Below are 15,876 nucleotides of genomic sequence, written 5' to 3'. Positions count from 1 at the left end.
AAAACGGTGGAAGGCATTCATAGACGAGCATAATGCTAAAATTTATTATAAACCTGGTAAGGAAAACTCTGTCGCAGATGCTCTTTCACGGCAGAACATAAATGCGTTGGAGAGCGAACTCAAATCTGACGCAGCGACAGTTCACAGTGAATTGTCACTGACCTACACGGTCGAATCAACAGAAAAACCCATAAACTGCTTCAGGAATCAAATAGTTTTGGAGAAGTCGCGTTTCCCTCTGAAACGGAATTTTATACTCTTTGGCGGAAAAACCCGCCACGTTATTCACTTCATAGATAAAAACAGCCTCATTGACGAAGTAAAGGAGGTTGTTAACCCCCTCGTGGTGAACGCGATTCACTGCGAGCTACCGGCGCTAGCCAGCATACAACACGAATTGGTAAGATGCTTCCCATCTACCAAATTCTGGTACTGCAAAAATATGGTGTCGGATATTACGAACAAGGATGAACAAAGGGAAATAGTCACTACTGAACACAATCGTGCTCATAGAGCTGCGCAGGAAAATGTGAAACAGATCCTCTGTGACTATTATTTTCCGAAAATGTCCAAATTGGCAAACGAAATTGTCACAAACTGCAAAATATGCACGAAAGCCAAATACGATCGACACCCTAGAAGGCAGGAACTCGGCGTTACGCCGATTCCATCGTACGCAGGTGAAATGCTGCACATAGATATTTTCTCCACAGACAAGAAGCATTTTTTAACTTGTGTTGATAAATTCTCTAAATTTGCAGTAGTTCAACCGATACCGTCGCGGACAATAACGGATGTAAAAATACCCATCCTCCAATTGATTAATTTCTTCCCAGGAACAAAAACTATCTATTGTGATAATGAGGCGTCCTTCAACTCGGACACCATTGTGACTCTGTTGAAGAACCAATATGGGATTGATATAGTAAACGCTCCCCCTCTCCACAGTACTTCCAACGGACAAGTAGAGAAGTTTCACAGTACCTTGGTAGAAATTGCTAGGTGCCTTAAACTTGAAAGAAGAATAAGCGATACAATGGACCTGATCACTCAAGCTACCATTGAATACAACCGAACAATACACTCGGTCACAAATAAGGAGGTAATATACGCCTCAACCGAAGAATTCCGAAAGGAAGTGAAAGGTAAAATCGAACAAGCACAACAGGCTCAGCTCGATAGAAATAACCCGTCAAGGCAGAACAGGGTATTTGAAGTAGGGGAAAAGGTAATGGTAAAAACTAATAGAAGGTTAGGGAACAAGTTAACCCCCCTGTGTGAGGAGAGGAGAGTAGATGCAGATCTGGGGACAACAGTCCTAATAAATGGAAGGATAGTTCATAAGGACAACCTTAGATAAAGTACTTAGCCTTAGAAAATGACGACATTAATTTCTAATCACCTTATATTGCTTCTTTAGGTTTTCAATCACAATTCTTCGCACTTTCGGGATAGCGGCAGCCAAGTTAACGGATTACTCACACTCACATTACATACCGGTAGTGGACGGCGACGCACTAGTATGGAACGAATACAATTACCTGAGGCACTCAACTAATTTGACCGAGTTTATGCGCATGACAGACGAAACTGCCAACATGACGGACTTGTTCCCGCAGCATAGGCACAGGAACAGATTAACGCACTAACTAGTACGGTAAATGAACTCCTCAAAGAAGCGAAGAAAGAAAGAATCGATACGGCACACCTTTTTGAAATTTTACTCACTCGAAATAGGATTATGATCACGGAAATTCAGAATATAATGCTCGCAATAACCCTTGCGAAAATAAAGGTAGTAAATCCAGCAATCATTGATGACGAGGGTTTGAAATCCATATTGGTTGGGCCAATCACAGATATAGCAATCACTGAACTAATGGAAGTGTCAACCGTTAAAGTTATTCAGCACAATGATGTAATTCATTTTATAATCAAATATCCTAGAATTAAGTTTTTGTGTAGGAAAGTTTTGATTTTTCCGGTGGTACACAACGGCGTCGTGCTGCAAATCAACGAAAACACAGTGGTCGAGTGCAAGAGCGGAATTTTGGCGGTCAACAACTGTGAAGCAACAACAACTTCAACGTTCTGCAGCTTAACTACAAATACAACATGCGCTCTGCAACTTCACACCGGTGGCACAGCACATTGTAACACGCAACCGAGTCACCTTAACGCTAGCACCATAGTAGACGACGGAGTCATAATCATTAACGACAGCCCAACCAGAATCGCCATTGATGAAACACCTGAGAAAAATGTAAGTGGCACGTATCTCGTCACTTTCGAGAACCATGTGTTTCTGAACGGCACTAAGTACGTTAACAGAATGAGTAGGCTGGAAAAGGCTCCAGGTATTGCTGCTTCACCCCTGCGGAACATCACTGGCCATGAGACCATTTTGAGTTTGCCTTACCTTCACCGCCTCAACAATCAAAATCTACAAACCATTGACGAAATTAAAGAAGAACTAACGACCGTCACGAGCCGGACACTTTCTTTCATCCTGGGTCTGGGAGTAGCTGCGTTGATCAGTTGCCTCGCTTTCCTCTGGCAGTACAAGAAGAAAACACGAGCATTACACGAGATCAACCTGGTAGTGAAAGATATGGCAACGAACGAGGACGATCGTGTTTCGAAGGGGGGAGTAGTTAACACATAATGCCCAATTTCCAGTTGGGTACGAGTGTGGTGAGGCCAATACAACATCTTGCCTCATCACACTCGTACCCAACTGGAAATTGGGCATTATGTGTTAACTACTCCCCCCTTCGAAACACGATCGTCCTCGTTCGTTGCCTCGTTCGTTGCCATATCTACTAGGGGATTCATATAATAAACTATTCAATACAGTGAAAATTTTATTTACAAATAAAAGCGAAAACCTTTTGTCGGTATAAGAATCCAAGAGATTGTACTTGAGGTTTAATTTTGAATTTGTTCATACAAATAAATTTCAATGGAAAAAATAACGTATTTAAGTCTGCTTTCTCAATGTCTGGTAACTAGCCCTTATGTCCAGTTAATAGAGTTGAGTTTTCAGGGTATTTTTTTATTTATGAATTGTTTTTACTATCCTATTTACTAAGTTGATTCAAACTGGACACAGTGTGCTAAATTTTAGTAAAATCGGTTCAGTACTTTAGGAGTCCATCGCGGACAAACAACGTGACACATACTTTTTATATATAAAGTGGCATATGCATAATTGAGCCTTCAGTCTCTGCCCATCTCTGTCTATGGGAGTGTGCCTACTGACTACACCTTTATTATTCTCAAATTGATGCGAATATTTTGTGATTGCGAATATCGATGCGAATGTTTAAAATGAAGCGAATTTAAATATTCGCAACATTTCTAATAGTGGAAATGGGGGACATTTTCTCCCAAAGGTTAAATGTCTTATTATTAATTTTACGAGGGCTGTCCGATAAATAACCGACCTAACCATGATGCACGCGACTTTTTCAATTTTTTTTTTTTCTACATAGTCTCCTTGTAACTCCACACACTTCTCCCAGCGATGCTCCTATCTCTGCAACCCTTCCAAATAGTACTTGGCGTCTTTGTCTGCAAAATACGAGTTCACGAAAGAGATTGCCTCCTCATTTGACGAAAATCTCTGGCCGCCGAGCGCAGTTTTAAGTTGAGGAAACAAAAAAAAGTCGCTTGGTGCTAGATCCGGTGAATAAGGTGGATGGTCCAGCAGTTCGAACCGCAATTCGTGGATTTTTGCCATGGCGACTGTTGAGGTGTGAGATGGTGCGTTGTCTTGGTGGAACAAGACTTTCTTTTTTTGCAAATGTGGCCGATTTTTCGAAATTTCTTCCTTTAGCTTGTCCAATAATGATGCGTAGTATGCTCCTGTTATAGTTTTTCCTTTTTCAAGATAGTCGATAAAAATAATTCCATGGCTGTCCCAAAAAACACTCGCCATCACTTTCCCAGCCGAATACACAGCTTTAGGTTTTTTTGGGGCTGGTTTCCCCTTTTCAATCCACTGTTTAGATTGTTTTTTTGTTTCGGGCGTATAATGATGAATCCAAGTTTCGTCTACAGTTATCAATCGGCGCCAAAAACGGGTTTTATTGCCTCTAAACTGAGCCAACAGAGCGCTGGAAATGTTCATGCGCGCACGTTTGTGGTCTAGCGTAAGCAAACGCGGCACCCAACGCGCGGACAGCTTTCTCATGCCCAAATCTTGGTTTAATATGTGACAAACAGTTTCTTTTGACATCTTCATAATCTCAGCTATTTCCCTAACTTTAATCCGGCGGTCGTCTAGTACCAATTGATGAACTTTAGCGATGTTATCGTTAGTGGTTACAGTTTTTGGACGCCCAGGACGTTCATTATCTTCCAAGCTCCTGCGACCACGTTTAAATTCAGCTGCCCAAAATTTTACGGTGGTAAACGATGGTGCAGAGTCACCATACACAGAGTCCAACTCATCTTTGATTTGTGAAGGCGTATTGCCTTTCAAAAATAAAAATTTAATTACAGCTCGATATTAAATTTTTTCCATTTTGGTGAAATCTCCGAAATAGACTCACAAAAACGACTGTCAACAGATAATTGCGCAAGATAAATTTCTGAAATTTTGGCGAGTAGCTATTATAATATGCACAATTTGAAGTAGAAACTTTTTTTTCAGATGTGCCGCTAGCTTCACGTTGAGGTCGGTTATTTATCGGACAGCCCTCGTACTACTCTGAAATAATATAAATTAACAGAAATACTATATTATCCAGAAATTTGATTTTTTTATTTCAGAAACAAAATTAAAGACCTCTTCAATTTTGAATATAATAAATAATGCTAAGATACCATTGAAAATACAAATTAGCAACGTACGCAGATTAATTTGTTAATAATTCCAATCAGATCCATAACTGAAAGTGCTAAATTGAGAACGACCCGGCTTGATAGAGAACTTGAACTCCATCTGTGATCTGTTCGATTGATACATTCTGCGTGGTTTATCATCCAAGCTTTCCAACATAAAAAGCCAACAGCTGACAGCTAAAAACATTGTCCAACGAGCATTCTGACACTTAATGTATTATACAATATATTTTAAACACAAGTTTTTACCACTCTCCTATGTATGTGTGGCCGATGGTGGATGTCTGATTATGAGTAATTAGTAAAATAGTATAATGTCATAGTTGAATCTCCTTAACTTGATTACAATTTATTTTGGACTAACTGTTATTGTTTTGCTGTTTGCAATTAACAACCATCATGTGCATTATACATATATTGATCACATACAAACAAAGGTAACCTTCGTTAAAAGTACGTTATGTGGACCAATAACGTTTGTTGCTACAGTTATTTGTACATTATCAGGAGCAGGCCATAAGAACAACAGTGCAGTGAAACCATTAAAACAGCAATAAGTATCAAGTTCCAGTTTGAATTCTTGCCTTTTGGGCTACATGAGTGAATGTGCTTATAGTTATTAATATCCACTATCCGCATTTTACTATTTACTATTTTCACGGGTAATCAGTTAAATTGCCAAAAACTATACGACCTTATGGTTGGAGCGAATAGTCGAGTAGCGCGAATAGACTGATTCAGAACTTGAATGTATTGCACTTTAACATTCACCAAGCTACAGAAAAATACTATTCTAGAAAAAACTACAACTGCTTGTATGTACGCAAACTCGTATTAATGCGTGGTATGCGTGGATTGCACGGTGAAGGAAAAATAAGACACATTAGACGCTGCATTTGTACAATAAAATTAAGGTGCATACGTCATTCTCCTAATTCGGCCATGCATATAATAGTGGCGTTAAAGTTACTTTCTGTACGGTCTCACTAATAAGATAGGATACACTTTTCCGATGATTAATGCTTTTTTCGCATATTTACGTTGTCATTAAAAGAGCAGTCGACCAATTTATCATTTCACAATATGTAAGAATCAAAGTGGTTATTCTAAAACTGTTATGTGTAGAATTAAATATTTTAATTATTATAAATTCTACAGCTGCTCAATTTTTGGACTAGTTCACATACCGAAGAATCTTCATTTTTAAAGTTGATGTTTCTGTGCTGTCAAAATTTTCTCAACAACTTAGTTTAACTCAGCCTTAGTAATTCAATTGTTAACGAAATTGCATCTTTTACAAATCCAATCATTTTTACGAAAAATTTAACAAATTGTCATCGACTAAAAAATATACTTAATTTCTTTCCGAAACCTTGAAGGTGTATTTTTTACTTGTGAAATCACAGTAAAAATTATGTGATAAAATGATAGTAAAAGAAAAGCTGGTTCAAGAGATTTTGCTATAACTATGTACATTAGTGGTCCAAAATGGCCTATACGTGTTAAACGAATATGAGAACTTTGTTAACACTTGCGGTTTTTCGTTGTTGATTTTTTATACAAATAATTGTTTTCAGTTATTTTATTAAGTCAAAGTTCTTATTCTCATATATTTTACGACCCATACTGGATAGGAATCCATTTTGCGCACATCCCACTCTTGCAACTTGCTGGAATCAAAGCCAGTGACCATACGATGTAAAACGTCAATCAGTTTTATATATACATACATACATACACCATATATAACTTATGCACTGACCTACGTAGCAGATTTGTTAGAAAAACCAAAGTCATTATACGCAGTCATTACACAAAGTCAGCCGGATGTTCAAAAATTCTGGTAATGGTCATATGTATGTGGACTAGATGAAGTTTTTGCCCAATTATATTCATTTCAGGTACAATGATATACTGTTATGAGTCAAATACATTCTGAAATTTTCATTGAAATAACTCAAATATCGGCCGATATATCTAGCATAAAGTCACCAGGAAGCTCGAAAATCTTTATATTATGTATATGGGAGCTCAGGAAAGTATTGACCCGGTTCCACCCATTTTGCATACAGAGAATTACTATTGCAGGAAAACGATTCTATTTGAATTTCTATTATACATCTCACACATTGACCGATATTTCAACAAAAGTCAACAATAGGTACTGGTGTCCACATATTCGGTACCTAGGGTCTTGAACAGTTTAGGTTGGATTTGAACAGTTTTTGGTCAAAAAGTGGCATACACTAAATGCATTATTCACGCAAAGTTTTATCCCGATATATTAATTACTTCTTGATTTGTATACTGGGAAGTGAAGGAATCTAGTAAAATTTAAAATTGTGTTACTTGGGAAGTTGGCGTGGTTGTTGTCCGAATTTCACACTGTGATGCGCAAATGTAATAGGCACCATTCCTACCGTACCAAATTTTGTCGAAATCGATTAGTCAGGTCCCGAGATATGGGGTTTCACCAAAACGTCCAATTTTCACTCGGGCTCCTATAAAGCCTTCTCATACTTTCTCGGACATAAAATTTAATGTCTCTGATGTATTGTTATTGATTTAATGCGCTTTTAGTTGTTTTATATTCAACCGGATTTCAACTTTTCTCGTCATCTTGATCATTTATATATATATAATCCTATATTTATCTCGCTTAGTTTTAGGTGATACGTACTACCGTTAGGTGAACAAAATTATAATACTTTGTAGCAACTGATTGCAAGAGTATAAAAACGCGAAACAGCTGCGAACATTATTGTAATACACCAACCGTTTCTCTAGTATACACAAACACATACAAACATATGGATGTAAATGTAGACAAATCATGCGATTAGAAATGTAATCAAAAATTTAAAGAAACTAATTAGACTGAAATAATATTACTTACTGTTTAACATAGACGAAGGTCCAGCGCTACCTGCCACTATTACACCATTGCCAGTGACAACAGTACCACCTCCAACACCATTTCCACTAACACGACTACCAGCTACGCCGACAACACTTACGGTCGCTGTGGTGTAATCTGCGTTGCCGTTGGCATGGCTGCCGCTACTAATTCTGCTACTTTGTTGCGGCGCTATAATTTTGCTAGTGGAATCCCCAGCTGTTGCTGAGAGCACTATTAGCGCTCCGATTAGAGACCAAGGGCCCATCAACTTGCTGCTTTTTTTGTACAGTTCGCACGGTACATTGATTCGTAACAAAGGCGACATTGACGTTTGCACATTATTCACCGACGATTGAACCACTTCAATCTTTCAATTATTTTCCTAAGATTTGTTCTGACATGGTCATTAGCGAAAAAATTGGGAAGTAAATCTGCAATAAAGAAATATATTTGTATTGTTCATAAATATTTAAAATAAAGTTAATTAAAATTGTTAAAATTCTTACATAATAATATCATATTTATGTCTATGAAGTATATGAGGTTTGCCACGAGCTCTTCGAAGACCCTATAAAATTTATACTATGTACTTGTATATGTATGTAAAGGGTGATTTTTTAAGAGCTTGATAACTTTTTTTAAAAAAAAACGCATAAAATTTGCAAAATCTCATCGGTTCTTTATTTGAAACGTTAGATTGGTTCATGACATTTACTTTTTGAAGATAATTTCATTTAAATGTTGACCGCGGCTGCGTCTTAGGTGGTCCATTCGGAAAGTCCAATTTTGGGCAACTTTTTCGAGCATTTCGGCCGGAATAGCCCGAATTTCTTCGGAAATGTTGTCTTCCAAAGCTGGAATAGTTGCTGGCTTATTTCTGTAGACTTTAGACTTGACGTAGCCCCACAAAAAATAGTCTAAAGGCGTTAAATCGCATGATCTTGGTGGCCAACTTACGGGTCCATTTCTTGAGATGAATTGTTGTCCGAAGTTTTCCCTCAAAATGGCCATAGAATCGCGAGCTGTGTGGCATGTAGCGCCATCTTGTTGAAACCACATGTCAACCAAGTTCAGTTCTTCCATTTTTGGCAACAAAAAGTTTGTTAGCATCGAACGATAGCGATCGCCATTCACCGTAACGTTGCGTCCAACAGCATCTTTGAAAAAATACGGTCCAATGATTCCACCAGCGTACAAACCACACCAAACAGTGCATTTTTCGGGATGCATGGGCAGTTCTTGAACGGCTTCTGGTTGCTCTTCACCCCAAATGCGGCAATTTTCATATTTCATAAATCGGACGTAATGCGCGAAACACATTTCGAACCGAACACTGATTTTGGTAATAAAATTCAATGATTTGCAAGCGTTGCTCGTTAGTAAGTCTATTCATGATGAAATGTCAAAGCATACTGAGCATCTTTCTCTTTGACACCATGTCTGAAATCCCACGTGATCTGTCAAATACTAATGCATGAAAATCCTAACCTCAAAAAAATCACCCGTTATATGTATGTAAATGATAAGCGTGTCGAGATGAGTCGATTTAGTCGTTTCCGTCTGTCTGTCCATCGCACACTGGTCGATTTCATAGGCCAAAAATAAAAAAAATAAAAGTTTGAAATTTATCATTGTTTGTATCAAAGCTATTTCTTAAAACGGTAAATGCATTTTTTCGTAGGAACGGGAAAGCGAGAGAAGTGAGACAATAGAAGCACGCGGACTGGGCAGTGGAAATAGCTTAAAAATTATCCCTTATAATAAATTAAATTGCAATATAAAATCGTGCTTAATCCCTATAAATTGAAATGAATATTGAGAATAAAGGTATATGTTACATAACAAAGTGGTTTTTATGTAACAATATGTTTTTTTTTTTATTATTTTAAAACAATTGTTTTATAAGTGGGATTGGAAATGGACAAATTCCGATCATCTTGACAATGAAGACGAAGCCGTGAATTATCCAGTGGAATTTATAAATTCTATGGAGAGGCTTTGTATGCCGCCCCATTATTTACGGCTGAAAGTTGGATCTGTCATTATTATGTTTCGCAATCGCAGCTATCGAATACAACAGGGCCGAATGCTTGATTCTACGAATTCCTTTGAGTTCCAACGATTTGCCATTTCAGTTCAAACCTATACAGTTTCCAGGGAAAATTGTATTTGAAATGACAATCAACAGGACACAAGTGTGTGGCATAAATCTGGAAATGCCATGTTTTTCACCCGGCCTGCTATACGTGGCGTGTTCATAAGTCCGAAACCCATCTTTTCTATACATACATTTACGCAACGGAACAGAAACCACATTGAAATATCTAGAAAATTAGCAAATAAATGATTTAAACACAAAATATAGTACATTCAACTTGTTTTCGTTTCAAAACACATAATTTCAAGCAAGAAAACGCTGGGATCAGCTAGTAATATTATATTTTTTGAATTTTGGTGTTTAGAAAATGTGTGAAGTAATATCACTTATCACCAAAGCAAATTTAATAAAGCTTCAGTATCTACTTATTAGAAGCTTCGTTAACAAAGAACTTAGAGGACTCATTCGGTTCAATTCTGGTCAGAGCGAATATAAGCAGAAATTTTAAAATAATAATTTGGAAGACAATAATTTATTTTTCACGACATACATAAGTATGTCGCTGTATAACTGATAATAAAATCGCAAAATGGTGAAGAGCACCAACAAATTTTGAAAAACTGCAGACCTTCGTCCACCCGCTAACTTCAAAATACTCCTGGTATTATTTTCCTTCGTCAGTCCGCAAAATTTTAATTCACGCTCCGGATGTTAATCAATATGCACCAGTTTCAATTGAAGAGCTCTCATAAGAATCTGCTGAGTCAAGCAATAAGGACGTTAAGATGTATCGACTCCATCATACACGAAAGAACTAACGGATCGCCGCAAATCAGGATTTGCTAAACCGATTGCTTTTAAGCTTAGATCCTTTCATCACCAGTCAAAGAAACTATCATGCAAAAGTAAATCAATTTTAATAAAATCAGTTTTGATTTAGTTGAATAATATTCAAAAAATTCCATTTTTCGCTTATCAACTTTTTAAATTTAATATTATTAATTAAAATTTGTTACCATCGGGGGGGGCAGTGGAGTGGGATGCGGGAGTGGGAGATTTTAAAAAGCTTTAGCGAAAGTTTCACTTTTATATAGACAGTGGAAGTTTTTTGACCGCTCCTTCCATACAAGACCGACCCCTGTGCATCGATCCGTAGTCTCTCAGTTTCTGAAATAACAATCTGAAATTGTATCCTTTTCTCACCCAGCAGCTTCTCATTTATCGGAAATGCCGATATCTGACCACTATAGTATATAGCCGTCATACAAACTGAACGATTAGAATCAAGTGCCAGTATAGAAAGCTTTTTTATTTTCACGAGATATTGTTGCAAAATTTGGCACAGGTAATTGTCAAAGGCATTAGTGCAATACCCGAAGAAATTGTTCAGATCGGATCACTTTAGCTTATAGCCATACAATCTGACCAATCGAAATCAGTTCAGGTGAGGAATATCTTGTATTTGTAAAGGGTGCAAACGAAATTATTGAAATTTCTTTTTGAAATTTTTTGTAAACCAAAGCAATTAATTTTTGTACACACATGCATATGTATATGCATGGAAACAATAATGAACCCATTAAATGTAGCTGTAGGAAAAGCATTTAAAATCAAATTTTAAACATAAACGTGTATCTGATGTCATGGTATCGACTTGTTTGGAATGTTGGAAGGTTCCAATTAATCGAAAGCGCAATGCGTTAAATTAAATTATTACGATTCTTTTGATTGTGAAACTTTAAATACAAATATCTCGATATTATAAGCCTGAGAAGGGTATATGTGTATGATTTAGCCAAATCTACCTGTCTGCCCCACCGTCCGTGTTTGCTTGCTTCTAAGTGGCTTGGCTTGTATACTTTTGAATTCCTTTTTCATTATATCTGTTATACGTACATTAACTTCATGTACAAAAAAATATATACAAGGTGCTTTCCAAAGTAAACTCGACTTTAAAAAAAAAAAACAGAACAAAAGGTTTTTTTTCGGCAAAATCAATTTATTTTATTCAAACTGGTCTCCTTCTGCTTCAATACAGCTTTTTGCACGGTCCAAACGCATGTCGAACGAGTGTTTTAGCTCGTTGGCCGGTATAGCCGCCTGTATGCCGGTGCAAGGCCTCTACGTCTAAATATCGCTTTCCTTTCATGAGCAAATGCATTTTTTTCCAAAAAGGAAGAAATCGCACGGTGCCATATCAGGTGAATACGGGGAGTGGTTAATGGTTACAATGTGATTTTTGGTCAAATAATCTTCCTTCGATTGTATTCTAAGCCATTTTTGGTCGTCAGTGAATTTGTGCGGAACAAACCGTGCACACATCTTACGTAAGCCCAAATGTTCGGTCAAAATGAAATAAATCGATGTATTGGAGATGTTCAATTCCATTTCCATGATTTCGGCTAATTTCTGATGAATTCACGCATAGTTTCGATGGAATTTCCGGTGATCACGGATTTTGATTGACCCACATGTTGGTTGTCATTTATGTCCTCACGACCATTTTGAAAACGTTGAACGGGTGGTGCACTCTGCTACGGGATAGCCAATCATCGCCATAAACTTGTTTAATCAGTTGAAACGTTTCGGTAAAAGTTTTGCCAATTTTAAAACAAAATGTAATGTTTAACACGCAATAACTTCACTTCCAATCTATGAAATGTCATGAAATTCTCACTGGGTAATCGATAAAGATAGCAGATTCTAACGCCTCAGTCGACATTTAGATGGCGCCACCAGGGGGCGCTAGATTCAAAAAGTTTACTTTGGAACACACCTTGTATAAATTAAATTCAGAGATAGCACTCATATACCTCATACAACGATTTTCATATTTTCAGATGACTTTATATCGCATATATGCATGTATATATACATATGTACATATATTCTTCTTCTTTAATGACGCGGTTGTTAAGGCCAATAATGTCAATATCATCAGCATACACCAGCAGCTGTACACTCTTATAGAAAATTGTATATTCTCGGTTTAGTTCTGCAACTCGAATTAATTTCCCCAGAAGTAAGTTGAAGAAGTCACATGAGAGAGAATCGTGTTGTCTGAAACCTCGTTTGGTAACGAATGGCTCGGAGAGATCCTTACCGAACCTGGCGGAGCTTTTGGTGTTGCTCAACGTCAACTTACACAGCCATATTAGTTTTGCGGGGATACCAATTTCAGACACCCCGGCATAAAAGAAGTTCCTTTTCGTGCTGTCAAAGGTAGCTTTTTTTTACAGGTCTTCTTCAAGATTGTGCTCATGGTGAATATCTGGTCAATTGTTTTTTAGACCTGCTAAGACCGCACTGATAAAGTCCAATCAGTTTGTTGACGGTGGACTTTAATATTTCACACAATACGCTCAAAAGAACTTTGTACGCGATGTTTCAGATTTTAAGCTTCATTTAACCAAAAAATGTAATTCGAGGAAGTTGTAAAAAATTACAGCTGTTCAGAAATGTGTGAAAATAATGAAGAAATTCGCATCATATTTTGAAATTTTTGTATAAAAAAGGGAAGAATGCCACGCAAGCCACGAATGAAATTTTTGAAGTTTACGGAGACGATGTATCAGTTCGTGAAGCATAACAATGGTTCGAAATTTTGATTTAAACTTATGGAATAATGTCCCAAAATAATGGTGGTCGAAAAAGTGTTTTCGTTTAGAATTTGAAAATCAAAATTCAACTTTTTTATAATAAAACCATTTTGGTCGATCGCTTTTTGCCATTTTTCCGCTAGAGAAATTAAATGAAGCTTAAAATCTTACTTTTCCGACACTGCACTATGGGCCAGCGGACCGCTTTTTTTTTGGAAAAAAAACATTTTTTTTGAATCGTTCAAAAAAGGAAATTAATACATATAATTAATACCACTATACTTATCTTAAAAAAAAAAATTATATGGACAGATGGCAATCCTATTCATTTACCTTACGTTCAAAGATGACATTTCAATCATATTGTTTTTCGTGATTCGTATGAAGAATAATAACTCAAAACGCAAGTGTTTCTAATAGTGAAGGGTGAACATTTTTTTTCTTTCTAAAAACGGAAAATAGTTATCAAGGTATTTTATATAAAATGGAATAGCTAGCATTTGTTTAATCATTGTTGTGAGCGATTTTTCATTACGTGTAAGTATGTGGTTTTGTTGTGTAAATTTATCAATCGTGTTTGTGTTCTGTGGATGTGACCGTTACTTCATTTTGGTCCCTTTTGTATAAACAATATATCAGGTTAAAGGTGATAATGTGTACTTTCATGTGGTAATTAAAATTTTTGCGAATATTTGCGAATGATGGAAATAATGTATATTTTCAGAATCGATTAACCTCAAAAATAAAGATATTTTTAATGTATGGCTACAAAATAAGAAAAATAAAGATGTAGTTGAGAATTGGATTATCCATGAAATAAATAAAAATATAAATGAAGAAGAATTGGAAGCGTTTAAAAAGAAAATTGAGAATCTTTGTTCATTCATAAATCGAAAATGGATCAAATACCAAATGTCATTAACTCGTTTTAAGCAATATAATAATGAATGGCTAGAGGGTGAGACAAATTTCATAATTGGTTGCAAATGTAAAAGAGGAAGACCACAACTTAGTTATAGTGAGGCGAGTGATCGCTTGAAGAAAAAACTTGCCCCAGATGTGTCTTCGGAGCAACAAAATGACCCTATGCTACTAGTTCACGCTGCCTCTAATGCAGCACGATCTGCAAATGAACCTGATTTAAGATTTGTGTTGAAAGAGTCGCTTAAATCTCCGACAAGGCCATCGAAAATTAAGAAAATTATTGTTTCTACAACGAAAAGTCCAATTGCGTTATCTGCAGAAGAAGCTTCAGTGTTTTTATTAGAGAATAACTTGAGCAGCAACAGTACGTAAACATGCGATTACTAAACAAAGGTCGTAATTGCGACATATACCCTGCGTACAATATGTTAATTGAATGCAAGCTTCCCTGCCGGCCAGAGGGGATAACGAATTGTGAAACTTACGTAGAAGTTCCTTTACAAAAACTGGTAGACCACACTGCCAAAAGAATTTTATTGCTACAAAAAGAAGTTATTGAACAACTCTCAGATATAAATGAAGCTACATTGATATTGAGCTACGGTTTCGCTGGTTCAACAGGATAGAGTATGTTCAAACAGATGTTTAACGAAAACACGCCTGAGTCCTTTGATCAGTCCCTCTTTGTAACCTCAATTATACCTCTTAAATTAATATCATTTTCGAATCAGATCATTTGGCTTAACCGCACCCCTCAATCCATACGGTTTTGCAGACCAATTAAAATTGAGTACGTTAAAGAAACTAAAGGACATATTTTAGCTGAAAAAAAAATAAATTAGATCTGCAAATATCTAGTTTAGCGCCGTTAAAATGGGATTTGGAGGATGGTACGGAAATTATCATTAGATATGATTTAAATATGACATTGATAGATGGCAAGGTTTTGAACATATTAACCGGTACAAATTCTACTCAATCTTGTCCTATTTGTGGTGCAAGTCCGAAACAATTTATGTCTATAAGAGATCTAAAATCTCTTGTTTTTGAACCAAAACCAAGCACTTTAAAGTACGAGTAAACTTTTTTACTTTATACTCTCCATTTTTGCATAAAATAAATTCATTTTTATAAACTATTGAAACGTTTGCATATTACAGAATTTTTAATATTTAGGGTAGGAGTGGCAGTACTCCGACTAGCCTCATTTTTACAAAAGTCTATGAAATATGTACATATGTATATGAAAACCATTTGAGCAAAGTTTTAGCGATCTAGGACTTTTCTCTGATTTTATGCCAAAAATAATGTTGCGCTGGCCCATAGTGCACTATGGAATGATGCAATGTGATTGGTAGCACTACTCAATATATACTGACGATTTTCTATATGTATTAGAGCAGAGCCGCTCAAAATAATGCGCAATTTATTTACCAACGCATACAATCACACATTTGATATCTGCTAGCGTATGATTGTGTGCGCGCGCTTGCTTAGTACACTGAGTG

General features: G+C 36.6%; 1 protein-coding gene across 5 annotated transcripts in view; it reads right to left on the bottom strand.

The window, feature by feature from the left end:
• LOC105233023 (lachesin) overlaps nt 1-15,876 on the bottom strand; it is a 373,180-nt gene that overhangs the window by 310,556 nt on the left and 46,748 nt on the right. For all 5 annotated transcript variants that reach the window (XM_049462635.1, XM_049462636.1, XM_049462633.1 and 2 more), the window contains exon 2: nt 7,745-8,178. In XM_049462635.1, the coding sequence (XP_049318592.1) occupies nt 7,745-8,072 (328 nt within the window). In that variant the 5' untranslated portion in view covers nt 8,073-8,178. The remainder of the gene's footprint in view (nt 1-7,744; nt 8,179-15,876) is intronic.

The sequence above is a fragment of the Bactrocera dorsalis genome, chromosome 1, assembly GCF_023373825.1.
Source record: "Bactrocera dorsalis isolate Fly_Bdor chromosome 1, ASM2337382v1, whole genome shotgun sequence".
Classification (NCBI taxonomy): Eukaryota; Metazoa; Arthropoda; class Insecta; order Diptera; family Tephritidae; genus Bactrocera; species Bactrocera dorsalis.
This window is presented reverse-complemented; position numbering and strand designations above follow the sequence as displayed.